The sequence below is a fragment of the Lytechinus variegatus genome, chromosome 11 (assembly GCF_018143015.1).
Source record: "Lytechinus variegatus isolate NC3 chromosome 11, Lvar_3.0, whole genome shotgun sequence".
NCBI classification, from domain to species: domain Eukaryota; kingdom Metazoa; phylum Echinodermata; class Echinoidea; order Temnopleuroida; family Toxopneustidae; genus Lytechinus; species Lytechinus variegatus.
The window spans coordinates 30008381-30035396 of record NC_054750.1 but is presented as its reverse complement, the minus strand read 5'-3'; the positions used below and the strand labels follow the sequence as shown (position 1 = coordinate 30035396).

The 27016-nt window shown below is 36.0% G+C and overlaps 1 protein-coding gene across 1 annotated transcript in view; it reads left to right on the top strand.

Annotated features, from left to right (window-relative positions):
- LOC121424434 overlaps nucleotides 1-21109 on the top strand; it is a 36241-nt gene extending 15132 nt beyond the window's left edge. Inside the window, exons 11-30 of the mRNA XM_041620120.1 lie at nucleotides 3-241; nucleotides 810-879; nucleotides 1534-1630; nucleotides 2962-3014; nucleotides 3647-4206; nucleotides 5412-5499; nucleotides 6320-6396; nucleotides 7065-7101; nucleotides 7427-7524; nucleotides 8074-8199; nucleotides 8792-8982; nucleotides 9622-9757; nucleotides 12357-12506; nucleotides 14459-14558; nucleotides 15733-15809; nucleotides 16537-16662; nucleotides 17037-17171; nucleotides 18125-18273; nucleotides 18920-19055; nucleotides 20005-21109. Of these exons, the coding sequence (XP_041476054.1) occupies nucleotides 3-241; nucleotides 810-879; nucleotides 1534-1630; nucleotides 2962-3014; nucleotides 3647-4206; nucleotides 5412-5499; nucleotides 6320-6396; nucleotides 7065-7101; nucleotides 7427-7524; nucleotides 8074-8199; nucleotides 8792-8982; nucleotides 9622-9757; nucleotides 12357-12506; nucleotides 14459-14558; nucleotides 15733-15809; nucleotides 16537-16662; nucleotides 17037-17171; nucleotides 18125-18273; nucleotides 18920-19055; nucleotides 20005-20106 (2747 nt within the window). The 3' untranslated portion in view covers nucleotides 20107-21109. The remainder of the gene's footprint in view (nucleotides 1-2; nucleotides 242-809; nucleotides 880-1533; nucleotides 1631-2961; nucleotides 3015-3646; nucleotides 4207-5411; nucleotides 5500-6319; nucleotides 6397-7064; nucleotides 7102-7426; nucleotides 7525-8073; nucleotides 8200-8791; nucleotides 8983-9621; nucleotides 9758-12356; nucleotides 12507-14458; nucleotides 14559-15732; nucleotides 15810-16536; nucleotides 16663-17036; nucleotides 17172-18124; nucleotides 18274-18919; nucleotides 19056-20004) is intronic.
- The last annotated feature ends 5907 nt before the right edge of the window (nucleotides 21110-27016 follow it).

Genomic DNA, 27016 nt, shown 5'->3' with positions numbered 1-27016 from the left:
AGTCGCCCCAGCTCCCATTAATGTAACAGTTCCAAGGAGTACTCCCAGTTCCTTCACCGTAACCTGGGCCACTCCTCTACCGTCCAACCTCAATGGAAATATTCAGAAGTATAAAGTCCGCTACCAACAAACTGATCCGAGTGTAGAAGGTGTCCATAATATGGAAGACATAATGATGAACCTGATAAGAGGGGAGTATACTGTTACAGACTTACCAGCAGAAACCAACTACTCAGTGCAGGTGCGACATCTCAGTCATAATAATGATGATGATGATGATAATAATAGTAATAATAATAATACTGGTCGTAGTAGTAGTATTAGAAAAAGAAGTAGAAGTAGCCGTAATGATAACAATCATGATAATAATATGATGATGACGACGACGACGATGATGAAAATAATATGAATAATAATGACAATTTGTATTCATACTATAAACGATAACAGTACATACAATTCTATAGATTTTTTAAGAGAGAACAAAAAAGGATCCGTAACGATGCAACAGAACGAAAAAGAATATCGTATTTATGCAAATAATAATTAACATGGAAGACAAGAGATACAACAGAATACCATGTAACATTCACAGGAATTCAACATTGCATGTCATGTTGATAATGTAAATAAAGGAGATAATCTCAATTTTTAATGATTTATGCATTATTATTTTTTTCTTTATCTGTTCATCCCATTAAGGAATTATGTGGCGCTTACATCATGGTCAAGATGAACATTTGGACGATTTTGTTGTTGTTGAATCACTTTAAATGATAATTATGACTGTCAATCATGTTGATTTATAGATACAGACTGTGAATGGAGCTGGTTCTAGTAACTGGTCGGAACCTGTAAATGCCAAGACCGTATACTCAGGTAAATATTATGTTGGGGTTTGTCTTCTACTATTGACACATAATGTTATATGTCCTTCCCATCGAAATTAAAACATAACAAATATGACTTTATTTATATATGCTCTTTCCTTTTTAGAAAACACACACACAACAGTAACCCCGTCCGCCAAATTAGTATGAGTAACATTCATGGAGTATGGGAATGTGTGCGCGCGGATGTGCGTGTGTTCTTCTTACATGTACGCATATTGCTCTATTGTAGAATATAGCATTGTCTATGTTGTAGAGAGAGATGCCGAGTGCCACAAATGTACACTGCATAAGCTCCGGTGTTGATTTAACACCAGCCCGGAATCTATACATGTATATGTCCACACCAGAGAAGTATTGAAACAACACCAGTTTCGTTTTGGTCTAACACCAGAAAAGAGTTTATACAACACCAATTAGTATACAGCATGGGTTTGATTCCAAACTGGTGTTTCAATTCTTCTCTGGTGTGGACATATACAGATTCCGGGCTGGTGTTAAATCGAACACCGGATTTTTTGCAGTGTAGCAAAATTAGAATTTTCACCATTTCCTTTCAAAATTTATTCAGCGTGTGAAATGATCAATATATGTTTTAGTTTTATAAACACACTTTGTGTGACTCTTTTTAAATACATTGCAGGTGGATATGTTCCGTCAATAGAACTGCTAATATGGTGTGTGGTGGCTTTTCTCGGCATCCTCCTGGTTTTCATCATTGTTATTGTCATTGTTAGGAGGCAAGTGACGGGGGTTTTGGATTTTATTTAGTAGTTTTTTTCACTGTAAAAAAGTACAGTCAATTTGCCAGTAACAACATCACAACTAATATTTTCATGCATAGATAATAAGCAAACATAAACTTTAATTCGCCATAAATTCTTTTTTTGTCTGTTTTTATTGGTTTTCATAAAATAACAGTAACAAACAATATAGGCTGACAATAAGTTTAAGACTATTTAAACACATTGATATTAAATTCTTATCCACTTCGCCTGCGAATTGTGATCATCACCAATGGGAATCAAAAATAATATTCAAATTTAGCAAAGAAAATTTTACATTCCTTATTTAGCTAAGTAATGTTGCCTACGAATACTTTAACAAAAAAAGTTTTCATTGTCTTGTCACACAACCTACGAAAGATTGTATGTATTCTCAATCAATAAAAATCTAAACTCTGCGCTGGTTCACCATCCATACACAACTCAAACAATGACATGTGTTTTCTTGACAGCCCCATCCATCCATCCATCCATTCATTCATTCAGATTCAACTCAACTTATTTTTGTTTCTACTTTCAGTTTACCTCGATTGCATATGATCAACTTATGCCATGTATGCAGGCAGGGAAATTTAATGAACCATATTGCACATTCCAGGTGTCGTTTTTATAAAGGATTATGGACATGTTTATGAGGGAGATGAGCCGGTTACGAAAGCAAAGCTTACAGAGAAATAATCATCTTTTGTCAATAAATTAATTATGGTTTTACTAGACAATAATAATAATAAGAATAATAGCGTTTTATTTACCCAGGGTAGCCACTTCAGTTAGGAAACTGCTCTACCAGCGGGCCTCGCATAACATAATATGTTATTATGTTATTAATAAGGCCAAAGCAAAATATATTGGAGCAATGAGCTTACTCAATTGAAAGAAGTCGAGAAGAAATACAGAAATAAAAAGTAATATAATTGATTAATATTAAAAAGATTAGGAAAAGAGTGAGTTAAGTACAATACAACAGACAAATATAAAATACTCGTTCACTTGACAAAATTGATAAGAATGAACAGGGCTCTCTCAAAAATCATTTTAAATGTAATGCAGAAAACACTGTCTCTAAGGAAAACGGAAACAGATAAATTGATCAATTCACAAACATTATGTTTATTGACGAATTTCTGCATAATCGTGATGATTATAAGAAGGTATTGAAAAATTTTACTGCACCTCCCTTTCAATTAAAAGACACGCACTTGTACATATTATAATATCCAGCTATGGAAATTATGCATAAATGAAAAATTGGCTGATTTGTCTTACGTCTTTGCTTACTATAAAAGGAGAGGAAACCGCACATGTCGGGGCCAAGCGACAGCCACGGCGAAGCAGACTGGTGAGCATTTTTTTATTTATTCTTTGATATAGCACTAAAAGCCTTTTTTGTGATATTTGTAATTACAATTGTGGAATTTGAGGGAAAACTTTCATCGTAATCTGCTATTGTTTATGTTGCGATATGCTACTTAGTTATAACCATTTTATTAAACCGCATATTTAGTAAGTTGTCTGCAGTTGGGCCCTTGTAATTGCAGGGAGGAAATGTGTATTGGTGCTATGTATCAGTGGATAAATCAACAAATATGTGAATAACGAAGTTTGAAAATTATCGTCACCTCTATTAACTGCCATTTTGTGATTAGTATATTTTGGAGAAAAAAAAATCATTTTCACTATGGTGTCTGTGCTCCAAAATAACGTTTTAGAAGGCAAAGGATTATCTCCAGCGAACTTCAATGCATTGAACACGGGGTAAAGAACTAGGACATGTCCGCAATCCGCTTGAAATTGAAGTCTTTGTTTGAATAGGGGGCTGTCAACTTCCGTAATCCTTCTATATTTATATAGTTGGTAATAATTTTAGAATAAATTTGCATTACCTCAGGAGTGTTACTTCCCTTGACATATGCCAGGTAAGCACTCATGACGTATCACAACCCGACATTCTTTTTTTTAAATTCCAAATAGATTTTTCTACTGTCACTTATGAAGTTGAAGAAACCGACAACACTTACAATGAAGTATCTTATGATGGTTTGTCCGTTAACCATGCTTACAAAGAAGACCTTCCACTGGTAACACGCCCATCTTCGAAACAACCCATCAAACCAAGTTTGAAACCTGAAAAATCAAAAGGGAGTCCGATAACCATGGTAACTTCACTTCTCCCTGCATGCCCTGAGAGGCTGGACAAGAAAGAAGTGTCTTCACCGAAGCCCAATCCATTTGTCCTGTGTGAGAAAGAGAAATTTCGAAACATGGGAAATGATGATGTCAACATTGACATGAGAAAGAAGATTGAAACGCCAGTCCAGTCTCGAAGACAGGAAAATATCGTATCACCGGAAGTGATGTGGGACCGAACTAGGATTCAGGAAAATCTAGGAAAGGGTGGCACTGAAGAAGGCGATACTGGGGATATCTACCAGGACGTGACGATTCCAGCAATGGTGTCGGTATCCGAGCTGGAGATATACATCAAAAGAAAGACAAATGGGAAGATTAATGAACTGGCCAATGAATTCGATGTAAGTCTCAAATTGATTTTAACACTACGTGACTGTCTTGACAGAAAGAAATCACATGTACACTGAGGAGCGCATTAGAAGAAAGGATGTTGGTTTGAAATCAATGTAGTTTTTAATTGGTTTTGTTAAGGATAATTCGTCAGTTTGGGTTTAAACAAGTTAACACATGACACATACTTGCTCTTAATGCTTTATTTAATTTTTCTGATGACCATGTCTTACGAGTACTGCGCCGCCGCCATTAATATCTGGGGGCAGCTATTATTGCAAAATAAAATTTCAAATCACTGTATTTCAGAAGGTTGCATAAAATGATTATAATCATGTGCTCTTACCATTCTGCCTAGACGATAAATCATGGTATTGAGTGTAAAAAAATCTCAACCAGTTTCCTATTCAACATTTCCGCAAATTTCGTGGAGAAAAATATCAGTTCACCTTTTTTGGTACCGGTTGGTTGTACCACGAAGGTTGAGCTCGCTGCACTAAGCTGCTAGTTGCTAGTTAAGACGACATTGCAGTCCAATTAAAAAAAAAACTTCTGTCATACTCATTTCACACTGAGCTTTTCTAACGACATCCATTCGTGTTGTTTTCTTTGACAAACTGTACCCCGGAAGTCTTTGCTCAAGTATTATAATTGCCTTGAGCATTTAGTTTAAGTGAACCTCATATCCTCATCTACAAGATCAAAACCAAAGGCTAGGTTCAGCTTCGAATGGCAGACAGGGGAAACCTTCTTCCAGTCTTCACCCCGCCTCCAGAGTCAAATAACTTTGATCCAGCCTGATATCTTTGAAAGAGGCACGGTGTAGTGGTTTCCAAATCTTGCCTTATAATCGGAGTGTGACCTAACCTAACTTGAAATCTTATAAGCAAAAAAAAAATGCATCGTTTTGCTAGCGTAAAAGCTTGCAAGTAATTAAAAATTCCTATGCATTCCTCTGTCAATGATTGTTGTCTAATCACTTCCAATACACTTAATAAATCGGAATCTAACTGTTTTTTAATGCAGATTATTCATTGGTATGTGTTTTAAGCAATCATAACAGTTTTTGCTTATTCTATTTCAATGTATTAATTCATTTCAGGGATAAAGGGTCAAATACGACAAACATTTTAGAAGGCATAGGGTCATTTTGGCGGAAGTATGATTTATTTTTATATATATATTATTTATGATAAGTTTTTCAATCCATTGACAGCTTATCAGTGCCGAGCAACTGCATCCTTGGAATGTAGCATCTAAAGAGAAGAACAAGGCTAAGAATCGCTTCAGGAATATCCTTGCATGTAAGTGCCATGTTAGCTTCATGTCAAGTTCTTATAATTTGTAAGAATTTTTTTTAGGAAGGGTTACAACCGGTATAATCAGTCGGGAACATGGTGCAATCATGTTAGCTCCACGGTGCAATCTTGTTAGAAATAGAGCTGTTCGAAAAGTTTAGGGGCAGCCTGGGAAACCCTTGGTATAGAAATGGACGTAGATGTGGAAGAGAGTGAGAATTTTGCACTCTACATTAGATGGGGAAGGGTTCCACCAAGAAAACTAAAGTACTGCAAAATGAATCAGTTGAGCATGCCCAGACTCGGGGCAGACGAGAGTTAATGGCCTTCATTTTCTTTCCTCGTTCTTTTAACCGAGAGAATTGTTCCATCGAATCATGTTGTCTGTGGTATTGTGGGGGGGGGGGCGTTCTCGACATTATAAAGTCCCAAATGAGCACCAAGAAGGGGAGGAGTGAACGAAAAGCTTTTAATTTTGAAATAGATATACATAACTAATAAATAGCCATATATTTCATGCTCACTGTGGAATTCATATTGACAATGTCTTTACGGTCATATGAAGTCTTGGGTAAAGGTTTAACATATTTGATAAGTTTGTAATTATTTGATAAGTTTGTAATTAGTAAGCTAGTTATTCAGTTTCATTGTTTGGTCGTCTACTAATTTTAGTCCCAGAAATGAGCATTGCTTTTACATTCATCTCGTGACATCAAATTAAATGACACGTGCTATTTGATATGCATCTATTATATGACTTATGGAACATAGTCACATGAAAAACAATGGAAAAAAATCTCTTTACCATTTTCTTTTTACATTTAAGATGACCATTCTCGTGTTGTGCTCAAGAAGGTTGATGGGGATCCCCATTCCGACTACTATAACGCTAACTATATCAATGTAAGTATGTTTTGCTTTATTCCGAATTTACCACTTTGTTGTAAGTTTTTAACACGTAAACAGTAGAATCGGAAAACTTAGTAATGTAAGATCCATATTAGGTGAAACTTGGAAATATTTCATACGCATAGTCATTCTGAAGAGCAAAAAATACCCCACAACGTATTAAAACATGAAAACACGGCAAGCACACAAATTATTTTACAGATTATTATTAACACCAATCGATATGATAATATATACGTACATTGTACAATATTCATAAGGGTTCTTAGTTAAACGTCAAATTACAATAAGTTACAACAAGTGTATCTTACACGCTTCGTTATGCATTATACTATTGTACAAGTACGGCAAACCATTGCTTCATAGCGGAGGAAAAAAAGAACTATGTAATCTGATTTCACAAAACACATAATACATCACAGCTGTCAGTCTATATAGTTATATTTAATTCTGATTCGGTAACATATACATACATATATATATATATATATATAAATATATATAAATGTATATATTTATATACACACACGTGAAATGCATATTGAATGCATTCTATCAAATTGTGAAAGACATGTAATTTATTTTGAATATGTTTTCGACAAACTTTAAATTGTATAACCTAACGCAGATGCTATGTATCTACCCATTTCATTTGACCACAGGATTTTCGAGGGGAGAGAACTTTCATAGCATCACAAGGTAAAACAAAATACTTGTATTCCTACCAGTTACACTGTTTATCATTTGCATGATTTTCTTTGTTATGGCGAAATGGAATGTAAAAGCATTACACCCCAATAAAAACAATGGCGTCGTCCCTATTATGAATTAATACAGTCTTGCAATTAAATGCAATGATAGGCCTAATATTTTGAAATTATAAACTTAACATAATAAAATACGTAGAGCTCTGGTATTTCCTACACACTAGGACATGTTCTTTGACAAATGATGAATAAAAATAATGTCCCTTTACAAGGAACAATTTTCAGTAAATGAATTTGTTTATTGCTTGTTATTCCAGCACCAAACACGGCATCTTTGACAGCATTCTGGAGGATGATTTGGCAAGAGAATGTTGCCACTATCGTCATGTTAACCAAGTTGATGGAAGCAGGAAAGGTAGACAATTGTTGAATGAAATAAAATTAACCTAGATCGAGCACTTAATGGATGAGAGAACATAGACATATTATTTTCCAATTTCCATTATGTATTGATGAAGATATATCCTTGAAATGTTAATTTTGATGTGACTCGTAACGCTGCTACGTTTTATTTGCGACATTTTCACAAACACATCATTGTTAATGACGTCATTGCCGTCGACATGAAAACGATCAAGATCATGAAGAAGGAATTGCAATAAAAAAATACAAATTTGCTATACATATGTATATCTATATATATCCGATATGCGAGCAACCATGAATAAAAATATGAATTTAAAAATCGTACATTTAATGGAGGTCCAACAAGAGTGGTGCCCCCTGGATCGACCAATGAAGGCAAAATCACAGACTTGGACCTATCAATGAAGCTAAATATAAAGATACATTAAGTCAGATGTGTTTTGCTGCTTTTGATATATTGTCTTTGAAGGGAGATTTTAGGCACCCTAATTTGTTGCTTAGAATGTGTGTTTTTCCATTTATTCAAAAATGTATACAGGATCGCTGCAGACAGTATTGGCCGAAGAACCCGGGAACCGTTGAAGTCATTGGTGACTTTTCTTTGACCTTGATGGAAGTCGAGCAGTTCTCGGATCACACAGTACGGACTGTGATCGTTAAAATGGTATTGTTGTATTATAAATTTGATGATAAAGTGATGTGAATTTGAAGAATGCTATGCGATAGTTATGGCTTAATGTGAAGAAAATAATAAGGTATTATTGACAGGAATGCCTCATCTGTTGTAGTATCGTTGTCTCTTTAATCTTAATTGTGATTATGCCAAAACATTTTCCGGTTTGAGACTAAATAGACGCTATCCAGAGAGTGCCATTTACTACTGAACCCCCTATCATATTTTTACAGTCGGCATTTGTATATAAAAAACATCTTGCGAACCCCGATCGCTGGATTTCCGGCATGTAGGTTCGTGGTGGGGCGAGAAAAGCGTATATAGCGAAGTCATTTCCATCAGGCACGTCCAACCATCATCGTATATGACATCGCCGTGGCGATGTCATATCCGATGGCGTCTAATACGAGGATTCGTCCCGGGCTGTTGGATATAGGATATAGATGTATGACAGAATCAATGGTTTCCTAAAAACCATATCATTGAATGAATCTGTGCCTTATAACAACATCTTCTGCAAACATTTCTTAAAAGATCTTAAAAGAAACATCGACTTTTTTCTGTTTTATTACTCCATGTACAGGCAGAGCAAGGAGTCGACGTAGGTGGTGTCGAGGAAAGGCGCACCATCACGCAATACCACTACACTTCTTGGCCTGACATGGGTGTGCCGGAGTACTACACCACCTTAATCAGCTTCAGCAAGTCTGTCAAGCAACATCATAAGAGGGTACAATCAACAGGACGAACAAGTCCTCTGCTGGTGCATTGCTGGTAATATTGTTAATATTAGATCGGTTTCACCCAAATTAAAGAGAAAACTAAATATTTGAACGATTAAAGATGAATGAGACAAGCATGACGATGGAAATTTTTGGCACAGCGTGAGTTAAGATACTGAAGAAAGATGGCACATTAAAATAAAACATTATTTATATACAATACATTTAATATATGTTTTGCATCCCCCCACCTCAGATGGATTCTAATAGGATACCAAGTTGAAAAAAATGTCGCAAGCTATACATTTAAAGTCTGTCTTTAATAGTGGTAATATATCTCATGTATTAGATATGATTCATTGAGTAAGTTTGTCTAGATTCCAATAAGTCCGATTATTGAATCCGATGACCGGGGTAATAATATTATCTGAAGAGCACTTAGACACGTCGTTCCGATGTATTTAGCGCTATATAAAAGCGGATTATTATTATTAAGTCCAATAAAAAGCATACATATTGTAATTGGAAAAATATTGGAAATACTGGAAATATTGGAATTGAAATTGGACTTTGAAATACAAAATCGTCAAAGCAGTATCCACAGCTAAAATGCGATACAGCCGTTTTTAAAATTTCGAACAAACATGAACTGAATTTTCACATCTCCTTTATTTTTGTGCGTTCCATGCAGTGCTGGGGTAGGGAGGACTGGAACCTTCCTATGTCTTTACAACATGCTCGATATGATGAAGGAAGAATGCGGAGTTGACATCTTTGGTTTCATCTCCCGGATGAGGGACAACAGATTCAAGATGGTTCAAAAGAAGGTGCCCAACTGCCCATTCCTCCACCTCAGGAAAATGATTTGAATCAATAGAGAAAAATCAGACAAGCACAATGCTGAAAATTTCATCAAATTCGGATGTAGAATAAGAAAGTTATGACATTTCAAAGTTTCGCCTATTTTCAACAAAATAATTGTATGAACGAGCCAGTTACATCCAAATGAGAGAGTCGATAATGTCACTCACTCACTATATTTTTTGTTTTTTATTGTTTGAATTATACAATATTTCAATTTTTACGAATTTGATGATTAGGATCTCCGTGCCTGAAGCACAAGACGTTATAATAATGGAATTCCACGTGCTCGGGGAGGAAAGAAACTTCATTTCACATTACAATGACGAGAAAATCAAAATATTTCATATTTCATATAATAAAATACAAAAGAAGTAGTGAGTGAGTGATGTCATCAGTTCCCTCATTTACATACCGACCGAGATGTGCATATAACTTTTTTGTGAAATGAAGCGAAACTTTAAAATGCCATAACTTTCTTTTTTTACATCCGATTTTGATGAAATTTTCAGTGTTATGCTAGTTGGATTTTTCTCTTTTTATTCAAATCAAGTTATTGTTGGGGTGGTCTTGTCCTTTAACTTTGATTCAGCAATAAATTGCGTTCAGATGAATAGAATGTTACCATGGTTAATACAGATATTCCTATACTTTTAAATCTTTTCAGATAGTGTTAGTAATCCAATGATTTTGTCCATAATAACCCTTACTTATATTTCATTTGTTGTAACATACAATTCCCCTATTCCTATTTAATATTGATGTTGCACTGCTTTTATTTGTAATGATCCTAACCCTTTGATATCTTATAGTTAGACATACATTTATAACTGATTGCCATTTTTTCCTTTTTTTTTCTTTTTCACTCGATTTTCTATTGTGCCAGAATTATTTCATTGTTCATTGTTTTTATCAGCGAATAAATTATACAATTAGTAGTATTAAAATTAGTAACTGTTCCTCTTTAATAATTTAAAATATTTTAGTTTGATTAATATTACCATTTAAGTAACAATATTTGTTTATTTATGTTACTATTGTTATCTTTGATTTAGATTTTGACTACATTTTCATGTATGATGTGATGATTTATGTTATTCTTTATGTTTTCATCAGATCATTGATGAAAAACAGTTTTATACTGATCTTTTGTACCTGATTAAATATGTTCTAATAAATGAATAAATTGCTGAATATTCAAAGACCATTGGTCATGTTGGTCTGGTTGAAATAGAATTTCCCAATAAACATGTAATAAACACCTATAGAATTATGCGTTGTTTATCGTTAGGACATGACCCATAATTCGGTTTCCAGCGTTTCACTTGAAAAAAAATGAAACGGTATTGACTGAATTTACTAGACACAATATCATTCATGCACTGACACCATGAGTCTTACAACATGTTATTAAATCATGTTTACAAATACCACACTTGTTGTGTCACATACCAGGCATACAAATGTTTTAAGTCTCGTGCATGTGGTAATGCCGTTTAACTGCAAACGCCAATAACGAAGTGAAAAGGCTTTGTGCATTATTGGCCTATTTGCTCCTTACATGAAAACTGAATAAAGATGTCTAATGACATGGATAATCATTATCTATTGAGGTGAAGCGTGCACATCAAGTTGTGGAAGGGTTCGATTCTGTAAATTTATTGTGCCTGGTTTTAACCCTTTGTATAGGCCTCACAGATTTACCATCCCTGATTTCAAAGACGACGAACCAATATCGATCTCTATCTCGCACATCTTCAGTGACACTAGTTGTTTTCACTATTCCTGACGGATGTTGCGTTATTTCCTCCCTCTTGATTCACAATGGAGCAAAAAATCGCGGTATTTTGGACTCTAGTGCGCTAATCGCGAGTAATTTACTGGCGATGATAGAATATAATAATAATGGTATTTTATTCAAAGACTGTTCGCAGCAAGAGCTGAATTGTACAGAACTTTTACATTAAAAACAACATAAAACATAAGAGTATCAAAATAGAATTATAAAAATACACAAAGCATGAAAAATATGTACTATCATTAATACTTTGGGGGTTAATATGAATCAACAGAATATTTTCAAATATAAGTTATTGCAGAGGTTTCAAAATTTGATATAGTACATGTATACGAGGAAGCGGATTAGAAGGATTTATGATGTAAGTGAATTGGATTGGATAAATTTGGCTTGAGGATATCGAGATTTTGAATTAGTGACGTATTCAGAAACACCGCAAGATATGACTCGCGATCTTTCGTGAGGTCTATGTGCGGTTTCTCTGTTGTCATTCAGATGAACAGCACGAATAATCGCGATGATTCACTGCCAGTGTGAATGCCCTCATGGTGATAGAACTATTACAAATTAACCCATTGCCTATACTGGAACAAGGTGGTCTCTGAAAATGCCTATGCGGTTTACAGAATCAAATAGTCAACGGGTTAAGTGCGGGATAAGTCAATCTTTGCAAAACATTTTTGTTTTGATTATATTTTGTTCAATCAATCACTCGTATTAATATGTTTACGAAAATAATGTCGGCCTAATTGTGTTTACATTTTTAGGGGCAATACGTGTTCCTGTACAATGCCTTGCTAGAGGCATACCTTAGCGGCGATACAGAAATTCCGGCCGTCAAATTCCGAGAGGTGATGGACACGGCACAAAGTGGCATCTCCGCGACAAAGAGAGAAAGCATTCACTTGGAATTTGAGGTGAGAACATATTGTAGACATACAAAGGATACATGCCCGGTTATCAATAATAAGAAACTGTTAAAGGGAAGTTCACTTTGGCAAAAGTTAATTGTATATAAAAATGGCCGAAAAAAATAATTTAACAAAATATTAGCGAAGGTTTGAGGAAAATTCATCAAAGAATAAATAAGTTATTAGAATTTTAATTATTAGATTTGTGACATCATATCGGCAGGCAGCTATATCGTATGGTAACAAATCATTGTCATTTTCTCAGAAAATTAATGTTTTTTTTATTGTACCTTCAATATGTTAAAACACAAATGATTTCACACCCGTTAATAAAAGAAAAACAATAAGGCATCACAAACCATTAAAACAGGACATTTATGCATTTTACATGACATACATGTAACATGCGTAGCAGCTGCTCTGTTATGACGTCACAAATAGAAAACTTGAAATTCTAATAACTTTCTTAATCTTTCATGAATTTTATTCAAATCTTCACTAATATTTTATTATTTTTGTGTAGCTCTTTTTACAACAAAGTTTTTGTCAGGGTCGACTTCCCCTTTAACATGTTTAATGAATTTGCAAAGTTATAAGTAATATTTTTTTAAACAGTCAGGGCGGTTCTCCTTACGAGAAGGGATACGACCGTTCACCGAGAGGAGAGAAAAGTAAATCCTGAACGGGTTGATACTTCTGAACGATGCGAACATTTGGCGGCAAAATGTTGAAACTATTTTTACTTCAGACGCTGCGAATCGACTCAACGTGCTTCAAAATTATGAAAACAAACCCGTCTTGTAAATATTGATTTTGGCACCGGAGCTCAAATATTCGTCTTCTATTAACATGATTAAGCGAAATGACAACGTCTACAAACGATGACGGGGAAATTTCTTTTTTTTATTAACAGAAGCAAAACACGTGACTTTTTCATGTTTCGGTGTGCTGCGGCGGGTGCTCATGAATAATTCGTGGGACTGTCTTTCTCTCATTCAGGAGAACATCCGTATAAAACCCGATAGGGAGAATGGTCTTCGCTGTAAAAGGGGCAGTGACTTTAGAACACAGCCATATGACTATTACGGGTCTTAATACTGATATGATTTTTATCAAATTTTGAGCTTTACTGAAAAAAATATTACAATGGTTCTCATTTGCAGTTATTTCGTATGAATCTTTGAAAGATGAAAATGCGTAAAGAGATTGAACAAATTATTTTTGCGAACATATTATCGCGAGACTATATAAAAAAAACTGTCGCATCCTATACAGAGATGCAAGGACCATTTTACCATGTAAAATATGAATAAGAACACAGGTTCGATATGATATACTTTTGGCCTGCAGAGGGCGTTGTTCAAAGCGACTATTGCATAGTTGTTGATTTAAGATATCCATACTCTTTTCAAGCTACAGTGACAATATAACGATAGAAAATAGTGTTTTGTACACAAATATCGGCCTTTATTCCAAACATGACACCATAATCTCACTTTTGTTGTACAGGTTCATAAAATCAGTTCAAAGTATCTTTAAGTCATAAAGAATGACAATGCAATATTGATCATAAATTTACTTTCAGTCCCTATTCCCCATTATGTTTCTTCCATCAAGCCAGAAAAAAAAATCATTGTTCAAAAATCAATAGTCATTGTTATTGGTTTCTACAGCTTGAATAAATTGGAACATGTATATTGGTTGGGTAAAAAGATGTCAAATATTTGGTAAATTTTAACATTCTTACGCAATGTTGGGTTGAAATTCAACCTAAAAACATGCATTTAGTCCAGTATGGGGTAAAACAAAAACCCAGCAAACATGCATGTACCTTTTCTACCTAATACTGGGTAAAATACTACTCAATGTTTTTATGGTGTTTAAACTACTTTAAGATTGCCATAGATTGGTTAGCCGTATCTCTTGTCATGTTTTTGTTTAATCTTTGCGTTTAATAGACACTGCGAAAAGTGAATCCATCACCACCAACTAACAGCTTTCGAAGCGGAAGGGCTTCCAGTAATCAAAGGAAGAATCGCTTTCCTGATGTTCTTCCACGTGAGCTAATCCATAGAATTATTTGATTACTGCAAAATGTATGTTTTGGGGTAACTATGTCAATACCCGGATGACACCGCTTTAGCTTTAAAGTAATAGATCTGCTATTCCATTTCCCAATAAGGTAGTACTTTCAAAAGGAATATGATCATGATGATTGTCCCTTACATATATATTGTTGTACACTACTTGTTATTTTTTGTTATCATTATATGAAATGCAACCTTTGACATACATTCTTTTGGTCTTACTTGCAGGCCATCCCATTGTATGTCTTCAATGAAACATTTTTTCCATGTACACGTGTGTTCGAGCAAGACATGACTTTACCATGGGCTTAATTGGACCAGGTTTTTACGGATGGCAGACATTTGATCTTTCCTTGGTCTCTGATTGCGCTTTCACTGCAAAAGTTTGGTAGCGCGTAGAACTACATGTAAACTACAAGACTTTCCAGTAAAACAGTGGACTCATGAATAAAATGGCGTATCTAACCATGGTAACAGGCGTCAATTTGGCGCACTGTGACAAATGCGCGCAACAGCATTGGACTTGTTTTATACACGCGCCCGATGCGCGGTAAATTAAGCGTAATTTATACAGGAAATCTGCATAAACCATGGACTGAACCATGGATTTTTAAAACCATCTTTGTGAATTTCGGGCCCTAGTGTGCCTAAAGTAATTTTTTGCTCTTCGGGATTTTTATTTTATGTCGTGCCCTGTTGAAAGACGACACCTTTTAAGGACATTTCTGTACAATAGTAATTTCGTTCCGGGGTATGTGCATTAAGCATGTTAGGTTGTTAATTTCCTACTTCGAATCGCAAAATGTAACATTTTCGAATGAAATTTGTAGAAGATACTGTTCATTTAATTTGCAATAGAAACGTTTAGATTTCTGAGAATTCCTGTTCGAATTCTACCATCACCAATTTTCCTGATTTCCAGACTTGAAGTTCATTAATCCTTAATTTTTTGGCTTTCATAATTTTAGCACAGATTCAGACCATGGTCAAGGTTATACTGGACTTCAAAATATGGGCGGGGGCTTTTTTTAAAAGCGCTTAATGCCATAACCCGACTCAAATAGTCTTTTGGGAGGGGGTTGCAATGTTTTGAGAATGTGCTTGATTTTGCTTGTAATATCCAACTATGACTATTTTATATCCAGTGGAAAGTAACAGGCCATACCTTCTATGCCGTGGATTAGAGGATAGCACTGACTACATCAATGCATCGTTCATAAATGTGAGTAATACTCATTTGACTGTACATGTAGGTCGAGTTAATGATTTTTTTACAGGTGAAAGGATGGATTAATTTTCAAAATCATTACATCATTAAGCGAACTTAAGAGCAATAGTTTTATGATATGTTAACAAAATATAAACAAAATTAGAAAATCCAAGGCAAATCACGTACATGAATATAATTTTAAACACTGGTGGTCGTCATTTACCTTTTCCCTTTTTATTTATTGATATATTCATTTATTCATATTTGATATCTATTAATTAATTTATTTATTATCATTATTATCATTTTTTGTGGGGGTATTTACCTTTTCCATTGAAGCATGTGGTCTAGATTCTTGTAAACCATATTTTGAGTATTGGGACTGCCATAAGTAGCAACATGTTTGTGTTGATACCTACACAAATAATATAAGCCACACCATGATCGACAACCGAGTTATATCTTCAGCTATTGATCACAGGATTCCTTAGAATGAAAAACTATGCATCATTCATCGAGGGTTCATTTTCAATACAGTAAGTTTGTAAAAAAGTATTACTAAGGTCCATTGATCCAAAGGTCGTTTATTTTATGTTATTTCAAAATTATCCTGGTTATTCCAATTTTTCAACTGCAAATAAAATACATGTACCTAATGACTAAATTCTGATTTCATTTTTATTTGGGCATCATTGGCACCAACATAATGGTTACAAATGACATTTTCCTATTCTTTCAGACATTCCTGAAGCGAAATGTGCTCCTTGCCACCCAGTCTCCGTTGCCAAACACTGTGGTTGATCTCTGGAGGCTTGTCATTGATCGGAAGTGCCCAGTCATTGTTATGCTCAATGAATTGGATGGGGTGAGAAAAATTAAACTGCAACATTAATTTGTGTAGTTCTAATCAATCCTTGTAATATTTTGGAACTTGATTGGTCGATTAGCTTGTTTACTGCTTTTCTGTTGTTGTTCTAGAATCAAGGCTATAATGACATACACTCCCGATGCTTTCCTTAATTCTAAACATTGTATATATTTATGCTTCTACTTGAATGTACAATGTATGCATCATGGCATTTTTCAAATGCATAGATTTCCACTCCTAATCTGATTAATCTAATGTAGAACAAATTTCAATAGTATTAACAGTGTAAAAAAATATCTAAGGGTGCCTTGAGATGTACACGTTTTGGACCAAAAGCTAAAAAGGTTCGTTTCTCCTCTTTGGTTAATTAGGAGTCCTGTGTCCAGTACTGGCCAGAAGAAGAAAGCATTGCATTTGGACCATTAGAGGTCACTGCACTCGAATCTGGACTCAGTACAGTAAACTTCGTCAAGAGGAAGTTTGGTGTGACCTCTGACACTGGACAGGTATGCCTTACATGTACATTTATGGTTACCAGTCATAGATCTTGGAAATACATGGTATATGAACAAAAGTCGAGCAATGATTCAAAGTTACAAATAACCCCATTGGCTAATCACAATAGGGGAGAAAATGGACACTAATAACTTGACAGAATAATACCTTATATCTTGAGGAGATATAATGGCTCATTTATTAGAGCAGTAAATTAAATACCTGTAAAAGTTGATGTGTTACTGCATATCGCTGGAGCTTCGACCGTGACAACTAAAATAGTCCTCATATTAACAGTTAAAATCTAAGCGTATATTGATTAACCAATTTTTTGCGGAAAAGGGGGATACTTATCAGAATGATGGCAAGAGTTAGAGAGATCGGGTAGGTTAAAGCTCATTTAAATATCGATTTTTCACAAGAGCACGAGAAGGATGTCAACTAAGATGACGGGATCTTGAGATACAGGCCGTGTTCACACGCTGCATCGGTTCGCGGTGCAGACCCGCGGGCAGACTCGGCTCGCGGATTATCCTGCGTCGCGTTTACACGTTGCTCCAGCTCGCGGATCAGAAATGGTTTGCGGGACAAACACACAGATCAGTGGCCTTGAATTTCTATCATGAAACGCGTGCTAATTGCCGATGCAGACTCGGCTTCGTGTTTACACGGAGAAAAATCGCCGTGTCTGCACCGGCTCGCGGTTCTGATCCTACTATTTTGGCAGAGCAAAATTACCGCGTAAATCGCGTTTACACCCATAAAAAAGGCGAGCCTGTTAATAATGGGGAGAAGATACAGTTCATCAAAATATGCAGGAGATCAACACTGTTATTATGGTTCTTAAATTGTTCAATACACAAGGATGAAACCAAAAGATCTCAGAAATTTGTTTAGATGCAACAGCAACTCTGGCTTCGGCTTTGAAGAAGAACGGTAATTGTAATGCCTCTCTTCTGTACAGTGCATCAACGTTGAGCAGTTTCAGATGCGTGGATGGGGTTTGTCAAACGACAAGCCGGACTCCCCCCTCTCACTTATTAAGCTCATTGAAGCTGTTGAGGGCAGCATTGAGAAAGCAGAAAGCAAGGGACCTGCTATCGTTCATTGCATGTAAGTAGAAATGACAATAGCAATGTGTGACCTGCTATCTCAAATCTAGCAAAAAGTCGTCAAAAGTGAAGTTTGAATTTTTTAATTAGCTTTAATTGAAAAATCACATTCTCTACATTTAAAATAACAAAAACATTGTACAAGCAACGTATAAAAAATGAGAGCTTTCCAAATATGAGATACTGTAGGAGTTCACACACGCTTCAGGCATGTGAGATGTGCATACTCGGCAATCGCTATACGAAATTTGGTATCTGGTTGACGGATTGGTAATAAGCACATATTTGAACTAATTAAGAACCACTCTCTAAGTTGTTATTGATTTTTTTTTCGAATGTAAGCCTCCTGTGACATGTTTATCTTCACCCTTCCGACATTCTGAAACACATTTGAAAAATTAATATTAATTCTGAATTTATTAAAGATTTTTTTCTATTCAAATAATTAAGTTGCAAGCAGATCAAGATGTCATATTTTTTGTCCAAATATGATTGAAGGCTCAGTCCTGGAGTTAAGCTATAAACTTAGAGTATTGTTTGTATATCGAATGGTTAAAATAGATGTACATTAGATACAACCTACAATTATCTAAATAATGCATGTATTGATGTTCTTCACTTGATTATTTCTTTCATATATGTTCCAGAAACGGGATTGGTCGTAGTGGTGTTTTCTGTGCCTTGTGGTCAGTCTTTGAGAAACTCAGAAAAGAGGATAACGTAGACATCTTCCAAGCAGTCCAAAGGCTCCGGTCAAACAGACCCCGCATGGTTGAATCATTGGTATGATTAAAAAAAAATGTTATCTTGTGTCAGTAGTGATAATGTCACGGAATAAGCATATTTGTTACCACGGTACTACAGTTTACAGTGGTTTATGTTATAATTTAGGATGTTAGTTTCCCATTTACACCAAAGTTCCCGCTAAGTTGTTGGAATTCAAAAGAAAATCTACCAAGCAGCGCCAATTTCGTTTGATTTTCTCGAAAATGTGAAATTGTCGCGTGCATGCTTTAGTCTACAAATGTAGACCCACATCTGCAGTGTGTGTATCACAGCTGATTCTATGAGTCTGCATAGCAGACTATGCATACTTCATTCCTGCCAGGTCCTTGCGAAGTTCATGTGGCGAGTGCAGTTTTCCCACTAAGTTTATTTTACGCGCAGCCGCGGTCCATGCTGCATCGAAACGGGTCTCGTTACGTTTTCACTACATATCCAGCAGATCGCGATTGGTTGTACATTCGTCTAGTTGGGCGTAGCGCTAATGTTGGTGACAGAATTTTTAACAATAAAACTTTTCGGCACACTTAGCACCTATTAAACAGATCGGCGCTATAAACGGGAATTAATAGCAAACCTACACATATCCTAACAAACACTTTACGATTTCATCCAAATGAAGTGTTTTGGGTTCAGTCATTTAATCATTGAATCAAGAAAGGCATCGGCGGACCTACGGCGGGGGGAGGGGCAATTAAAAAAAAGAAAAAAGTAATGACCTCCATCTACATTTTGAACCATCCCCGAATTATCGTCATTTTATAGAACCCCTTTTTTAAATGTCATTTTTTTCCAAAATGACATTTGTTTGGTAGTGAATTTTTTCCTCTTTTTTTTTGCTTGTCAAATTTCTCAATCGAACCTCCTCTGAAAAATAGCTAGATCCGCCCCTGAAAGGCCTAATACAATACGCTGTTTCTCTTTCTATCTTCCCTTGTGTTACATACAGGAACAGTATGAACTTTGTCATGAAGTCGTGAATGAATATCTGCATCAGTTTGAAGAATATGCAAATGTGGACACCATCGACGATCAACTTCCTAGCATTTGACATTGATTTTGTGAAGGCTACTTCATTTGGACGGTGTTCACTGGTACACTTGCACAGTCGCTCACCAGTTCTCCCTTGGGAGGAAATTATTTCATTTGTTCTTAGGTATACATCATCTCAGCATCCAGATGCATTGTTATTATAATAGAGGAAAATCCCACGATGTTAATGAGTAGATTAAAAGAGTTGTATCGGCATGGCCTGCTAATGCCCTAGTAAAACAATCTGGGGCCTGTTGCAGAAAGAGTTGCGTTTAAACGCAAGTCAAAATATCAAGCGTAAGTCCCGAATACGGGAGCTTCATTGGCTGAAAATCAAGTTGCGCAAGATTTTTGCGTTTGATCGCAACTCTTTCTGCAACGGGCCCGTAGGGCGCCTAACACAAAGCCTAGCAATCGACCGTGAGGCTGCTTGGTTTCTACAATTAATTTCATTGACTCTTGTGTAGGTTCAATCGTCCTCGGTCTGCAAGAAGAAGAAGAAGAAAAAAAATCACTACACTGTAAAAAATGAAGCGCTAAATTAGCAGTTAAAGTGCTTGTTTAGTGATTGCACTACGAGTGCTGATTTTCTATTTTAAATTTGAACTAAAAAAAACAGCACTCGTAGTGCAGTTACTATGTAAGCACTGTAAGTGCTAACTTAGCACTTCAGTTTTTACAAGGTATGTTGTCATAAAATGTATCAATGGTGATACCTGCTCATGAAAACCACTTTTCTGTGTCCCTCAATACTCAAATATTCCTCATGTTTTATTTCAATTCATGACCATTTTACCAAGACTCTTAATGAATTACTCATCTACCACAAATACTAGATTTATTTGTTGGGACAATCTTACCAGAAACGACAATGGGTGATATATCGTTTCTTTTTGATAAATGATTATATCTTCAGTGCTGTAGCTAGAATATTATAGTATGCTTCACACAAAAGTACTTTCAATCACTTAATTTCGGTATGTAAGGTGAGGAAATTGAATATTATAGACTCATTGTATCAATATAATGAATGATTGAATTATACTACATTTATGTACCCATAATCATTTGAAGTCGATATACGCTCACGTAAATAGAATAATCCTTGTTTGACACAAGATGACCTTAACATGCTTAATGGCAAACAAACATCCTCCGGAAGACTTTCCTTTGACACTTATATTTTCGTAATACCCCATGATTTAATTTCTTTCTATTCATTTTAGGCTTTGAAACCTGAACATTATCAGCGGACCTATAAGATATTCTCTAGCTTGACAAAGTTTGTGTTGTGAAAATGTCGCATCCCCCAAAATCACCCAAGGAATTTTTTTTTTTTTTTTGGGGGGGGCGCTTGAGAGTATACAGACCCCAACATTTTCACGACTAAGAAAAAAAATACCCTTTTTTTCGAAAATTATGCCAAGCTCTTTTTTTTCTTTAAAATTCGACCCCGGCCATACGCCATGTCTGGCACTCTCGGAAAAACCGGCTCATTATACTCCACTGCGAGAAGATGTTCTTATAATTCTACCACTTTTATACCTTCAAGAGAAACATACCTTCCACAATTAAAAGCCCATTAAGTTTGTATACATATACACGCCCTTCTTAGTAATCGTTAAAAAGCAGATATGGTTTGTTGTTTTAAAACCGAAACAAGAAAGTGGAAAACAATAAAGCTGGAAGTAATTTGGTTTGGAAATGGTATTGAGGCATGCAGCCATTGATGTAAGGTTCTATATTTGCTTGCAATACCAGGAATTTGATTAACTCTTTTGCATCACCTCACTGTATATAAGTTAAATTCCTGAAACAAAGTTATACTCAGTGTATAATATTTGAAAGGGGGAATCAACCATCCTGTAAAATAGGTCTGAGACATGTTATAAAAGAAAGTACAAACGAAGTTTGAAGGAAACACATTAAAATAATTCTCACATGTCAATCTTTCATGATTAATGAAAGTATTTTGTGTTTATAATACGTCTCTGACCAGATTTGTCTCATTACGCATCGAATTTAGAGGTAAATCATGTTTAAGAAATGGAATTTCATTAAAAAATTGATATCATATGACAGGTGGAAGAGCAATTCGCATGTGCTGTCACAAAATTATTAAAGAGAAATTCCAGTAGTTGCAGTAAACGATGATTTCACGAGAAAGTATGTAAAACAAGGCTTAATTGTCAGTATATCATCGAGGATCTAGATCTAGTACAGTTACATAAACTGAACTTCGTGAAATCTTGAAATCTACGCTGAAAAATGTTGAGGCTGAAGATCCCCAACACAGATAAGGGCACGTAGGACAGTGTATAATTCTTGCTTTGAATGTCGGGCCCGACGCTCTACCCGAATCCTGTGCTTATTTGCCGATTTCTCAGCAATTACACAATTTCTTCCAGAATCCTTTGGCACATAAGTTTTATTTATACAAACAGACACTTTGGTGGTCATTTCATTGGATTCTGTACGAACTCATTTTGATATCTATACCAAAACTAGCATTTACCTTTAAACACATTTTTTTTTAGTTAACTTGTAGGTTTTCGGAAAATCTTCATTATAAATCACTGTATCATAAATCTTCAGTGACTGAATACATATATCGTCTAAAACCATGGCAACAAAACGGCTCCATTGATTATGAGCTGAACGTGACAACCAATAGCAACAAAAACTCTTCGACGATATTGTAAACCATGGATGTGGGTTGTTGGTAATATATAGGTAGGTTTCAACGAAAACCAAATGTTAAAGCAAATCTAACATGTTTATATTAAGTCGTCAGAAAAAGAATTATAATTATTGTTAATGTTTTTAACTTTATAGTCAAAATAATATATTTCAACCGAATTGTCTTCTCTATTTTGTTTAGCTGTTTTAGATGTTTGATCTTCAACAATGGAAATAAGTAGTAAATTTGTAATTTCAATATTTTGATCAGTTTGACTGTTGATGGTATATTGGGTTAGGTATAGGTTTGTTTCAACTCTTCCTTGAAAACAAGTTTGGTTGTTTTACCCCATATGTTGTTATTTTCAATTATGTAATCTTAGTTCTTTCAGTCTACATTGTTCAATATCTGTATATGGGGCTCCAATTAAAATAATACTCCGATCGCTAATAAATATAAGCATAACATTGTAAGTTGATGAGAAAGTGATGGTGTAACACACGTTACTTTTCTTTTAATTTCATATCTGAGATATGATTTAAAGTTTTGTAGCATTTATATTATGAAGAAGCTCAACGTAAAAAAATGCAAGTCTATATATGTTCGATGGGAAAAGAAAATCATGATAAGCATTAATCAGATTTTAACATTTCGGCAATCTCATTAATCGACCATGATTATTGTAATCTGCATAAATAAATGCGGGGTGTATGGTTGGAAAAAAATATGGGTGTGATGAATAAATATCTAGGTGCGGCTTAATGGAATATGAATGTCATGGAAGGGTAGGTATGGGTGTGAAGAATGAATACGAGGGTGTGGAAGGAAATGGTTGTAAAAAGAATGTGAGGATGTAACGGTATGTAAGGAAAATGAATATGAGGATGTGGGTGAGTATGGTATTAGAATGATTATGAGTGTGTCGGTGAGTATGGTAAGAAGAATGAATATGAGGGTGTGGGTGAGTATGGTAAGAAGAATGAATATGAGGGTGTGGGTGAGTATGGTAAGAAGAATAAATATGAGGGTGTGGGTGAGTAGAGTGAGAAGAAAGAATATGAGGGTGTGGGTGAGTATGGGTGTGAAGAATGAATATGAGGGTGTGGGTGAGTATGGTAAGAAGAATGAATATGAGGGTGTGGGTGAGTAGAGTGAGAAGAAAGAATATGAGGGTGTGGGTGAGTATGGGTGTGAAGAATGAATATGAGGGTGTGGGTGAGTATGGTAAGAAGAATGAATATGAGGGTGTGGGTGAGTAGAGTGAGAAGAAAGAATATGAGGGTGTGGGTGAGTATGGGTGTGAAGAATGAATATGAGGGTGTGGGTGAGTATAGTAAGAAGAATGAATATGAGGGTGTGGGTGAGTATGGTTAGAATAATGAATAGGAGGGTGAGTATGGTAAGAAGAATGAATAGGAGGGTGAGTATGGTAAGAAGAATGAATAGGAGGGTGTGGGTGAGTATGGTAAGAAGAATGAATAGGAGGGTGTGGGTGAGTATGGTAAGAAGAATGAATATGAGGGTGTGGGTGAGTATGGTTAGAATAATGAATAGGAGGGTGTGGGTGAGTATGGTATTACAATGAGGGTGTGGGTGAGTATGGTATTAGATTGAATATGAGGGTGTGGGTGAGTATGGTATTAGAATGAATATGAGGGTGTGGGTGAGTATGGTATTAGAATGATTATGAGGTTGTGGGTGAGTATGGTAAGAAGAATGAATAGGAGGGTGTGGGTGAGTATGGTAAGAAGAATGAATATGAGGGTGTGGGTAAGTATGGTATGAGAATGAATATGAGGGTGTGGGTGAGTATGGTATTACAATGAGTATGAGGGTGTGGGTGAGTATGGTATTAGAATGATTATGAGGTTGTGGGTGAGTATGGTATTAGAATGAATATGAGGGTGTGGGTGAGTATGGTATTACAATGAATATGAGGGTGTGGGTGAGTATGGTATTAGAATGAATATGAGGGTGTGGGTGAGTATGGTATTAGAATGATTATGAGGTTGTGGGTGAGTATGGTAAGAAGAATGAATAGGAGGGTGTGGGTGAGTATGGTAAGAAGAATGAATATGAGGGTGTGGGTGAGTAGAGTGAGAAGAAAGAATATGAGGGTGTGGGTGAGTAGAGTGAGAAGAAAGAATATGAGGGTGTGGGTGAGTATGGGTGTGAAGAATGAATATGAGGGTGTGGGTGAGTATAGTAAGAAGAATGAATATGAGGGTGTGGGTGAGTATGGTTAGAATAATGAATAGGAGGGTGAGTATGGTAAGAAGAATGAATAGGAGGGTGAGTATGGTAAGAAGAATGAATAGGAGGGTGTGGGTGAGTATGGTAAGAAGAATGAATAGGAGGGTGTGGGTGAGTATAGTAAGAAGAATGAATATGAGGGTGTGGGTGAGTATGGTTAGAATAATGAATAGGAGGGTGAGTATGGTATTACAATGAGGGTGTGGGTGAGTATGGTATTAGATTGAATATGAGGGTGTGGGTGAGTATGGTATTAGAATGAATATGAGGGTGTGGGTGAGTATGGTATTAGAATGATTATGAGGTTGTGGGTGAGTATGGTAAGAAGAATGAATAGGAGGGTGTGGGTGAGTATGGTAAGAAGAATGAATATGAGGGTGTGGGTAAGTATGGTATGAGAATGAATATGAGGGTGTGGGTGAGTATGGTATTACAATGAGTATGAGGGTGTGGGTGAGTATGGTATTAGAATGATTATGAGGTTGTGGGTGAGTATGGTATTAGAATGAATATGAGGGTGTGGGTGAGTATGGTATTACAAGGAATATGAGGGTGTGGGTGAGTATGGTATTAGAATGAATATGAGGGTGTGGGTGAGTATGGTATTAGAATGATTATGAGGTTGTGGGTGAGTATGGTAAGAAGAATGAATAGGAGGGTGTGGGTGAGTATGGTAAGAAGAATGAATATGAGGGTGTGGGTGAGTATGGTATTAGAATGATTATGAGTGTGTCGGTGAGTATGGTATTAGAATGAATATGAGGGTGTGGGTGAGTATGGTAAGAAGAATGAATATGAGGGTGTGGGTGAGTATGGTATTACAATGAATATGAGGGTGTGGGTGAGTATGGTATTAGAATGAATATGAGGGTGTGGGTGAGTATGGTATTAGAATGATTATGAGGTTGTGGGTGAGTATGGTAAGAAGAATGAATATGAGGGTGTGGGTGAGTATGGTATTAGAATGAATATGAGTGTGTCGGTGAGTATGGTATTAGAATGATTATGAGGTTGTGGGTGAGTATGGTATTAGAATGAATATGAGGGTGTGGGTGAGTATGGTATTAGAATGAATATGAGGGTGTGGGTGAGTAAGGTATTAGAATGATTATGAGGTTGTGGGTGAGTATGGTAAGAAGAATGAATAGGAGGGTGTGGGTGAGTATGGTAAGAATGAATATGAGGGTGTGGGTAAGTATGGTATGAGAATGAATATGAGGGTGTGGGTGAGTATGGTATTACAATGAGTATGAGGGTGTGGGTGAGTATGGTATTAGAATGAATATGAGGGTGTGGGTGAGTATGGTATTAGAATGAATATGAGGGTGTGGGTGAGTATGGTATTAGAATGAATATGCGGGTGTGGTTGAGGCTGGTATTACAATGAATATGAGGGTGTGGGTGAGGATAGTATTAGAATGAATATGAGGGTGTGGGTGAGGCTGGTATTAGAATAAATATGAGGGTGTGGGTGAGGATGGTATTAGAATGAATATGAGGGTGTGGGTGCGTATGGTATTAGAATGAATATGAGGGTGTGGGTGAGTATGGTATTACAAGGAATATGAGGGTGTGGGTGAGTATGGTATTAGAATGAATATGAGGGTGTGGGTGAGTATGGTAAGAAGAATGAATATGAGGGTGTGGGTGAGTATGGTATTAGAATGAATATGAGGGTGTGGGTGAGTATGGTATTAGAATGATTATGAGGTTGTGGGTGAGTATGGTAAGAAGAATGAATAGGAGGGTGTGGGTGAGTATGGTAAGAAGAATGAATATGAGGGTGTGGGTGAGTATGGTATTACAAGGAATATGAGGGTGTGGGTGAGTATGGTATTAGAATGAATATGAGGGTGTGGGTGAGTATGGTAAGAAGAATGAATATGAGGGTGTGGGTGAGTATGGTATTAGAATGAATATGAGGGTGTGGGTGAGTATGGTATTAGAATGATTATGAGGTTGTGGGTGAGTATGGTAAGAAGAATGAATAGGAGGG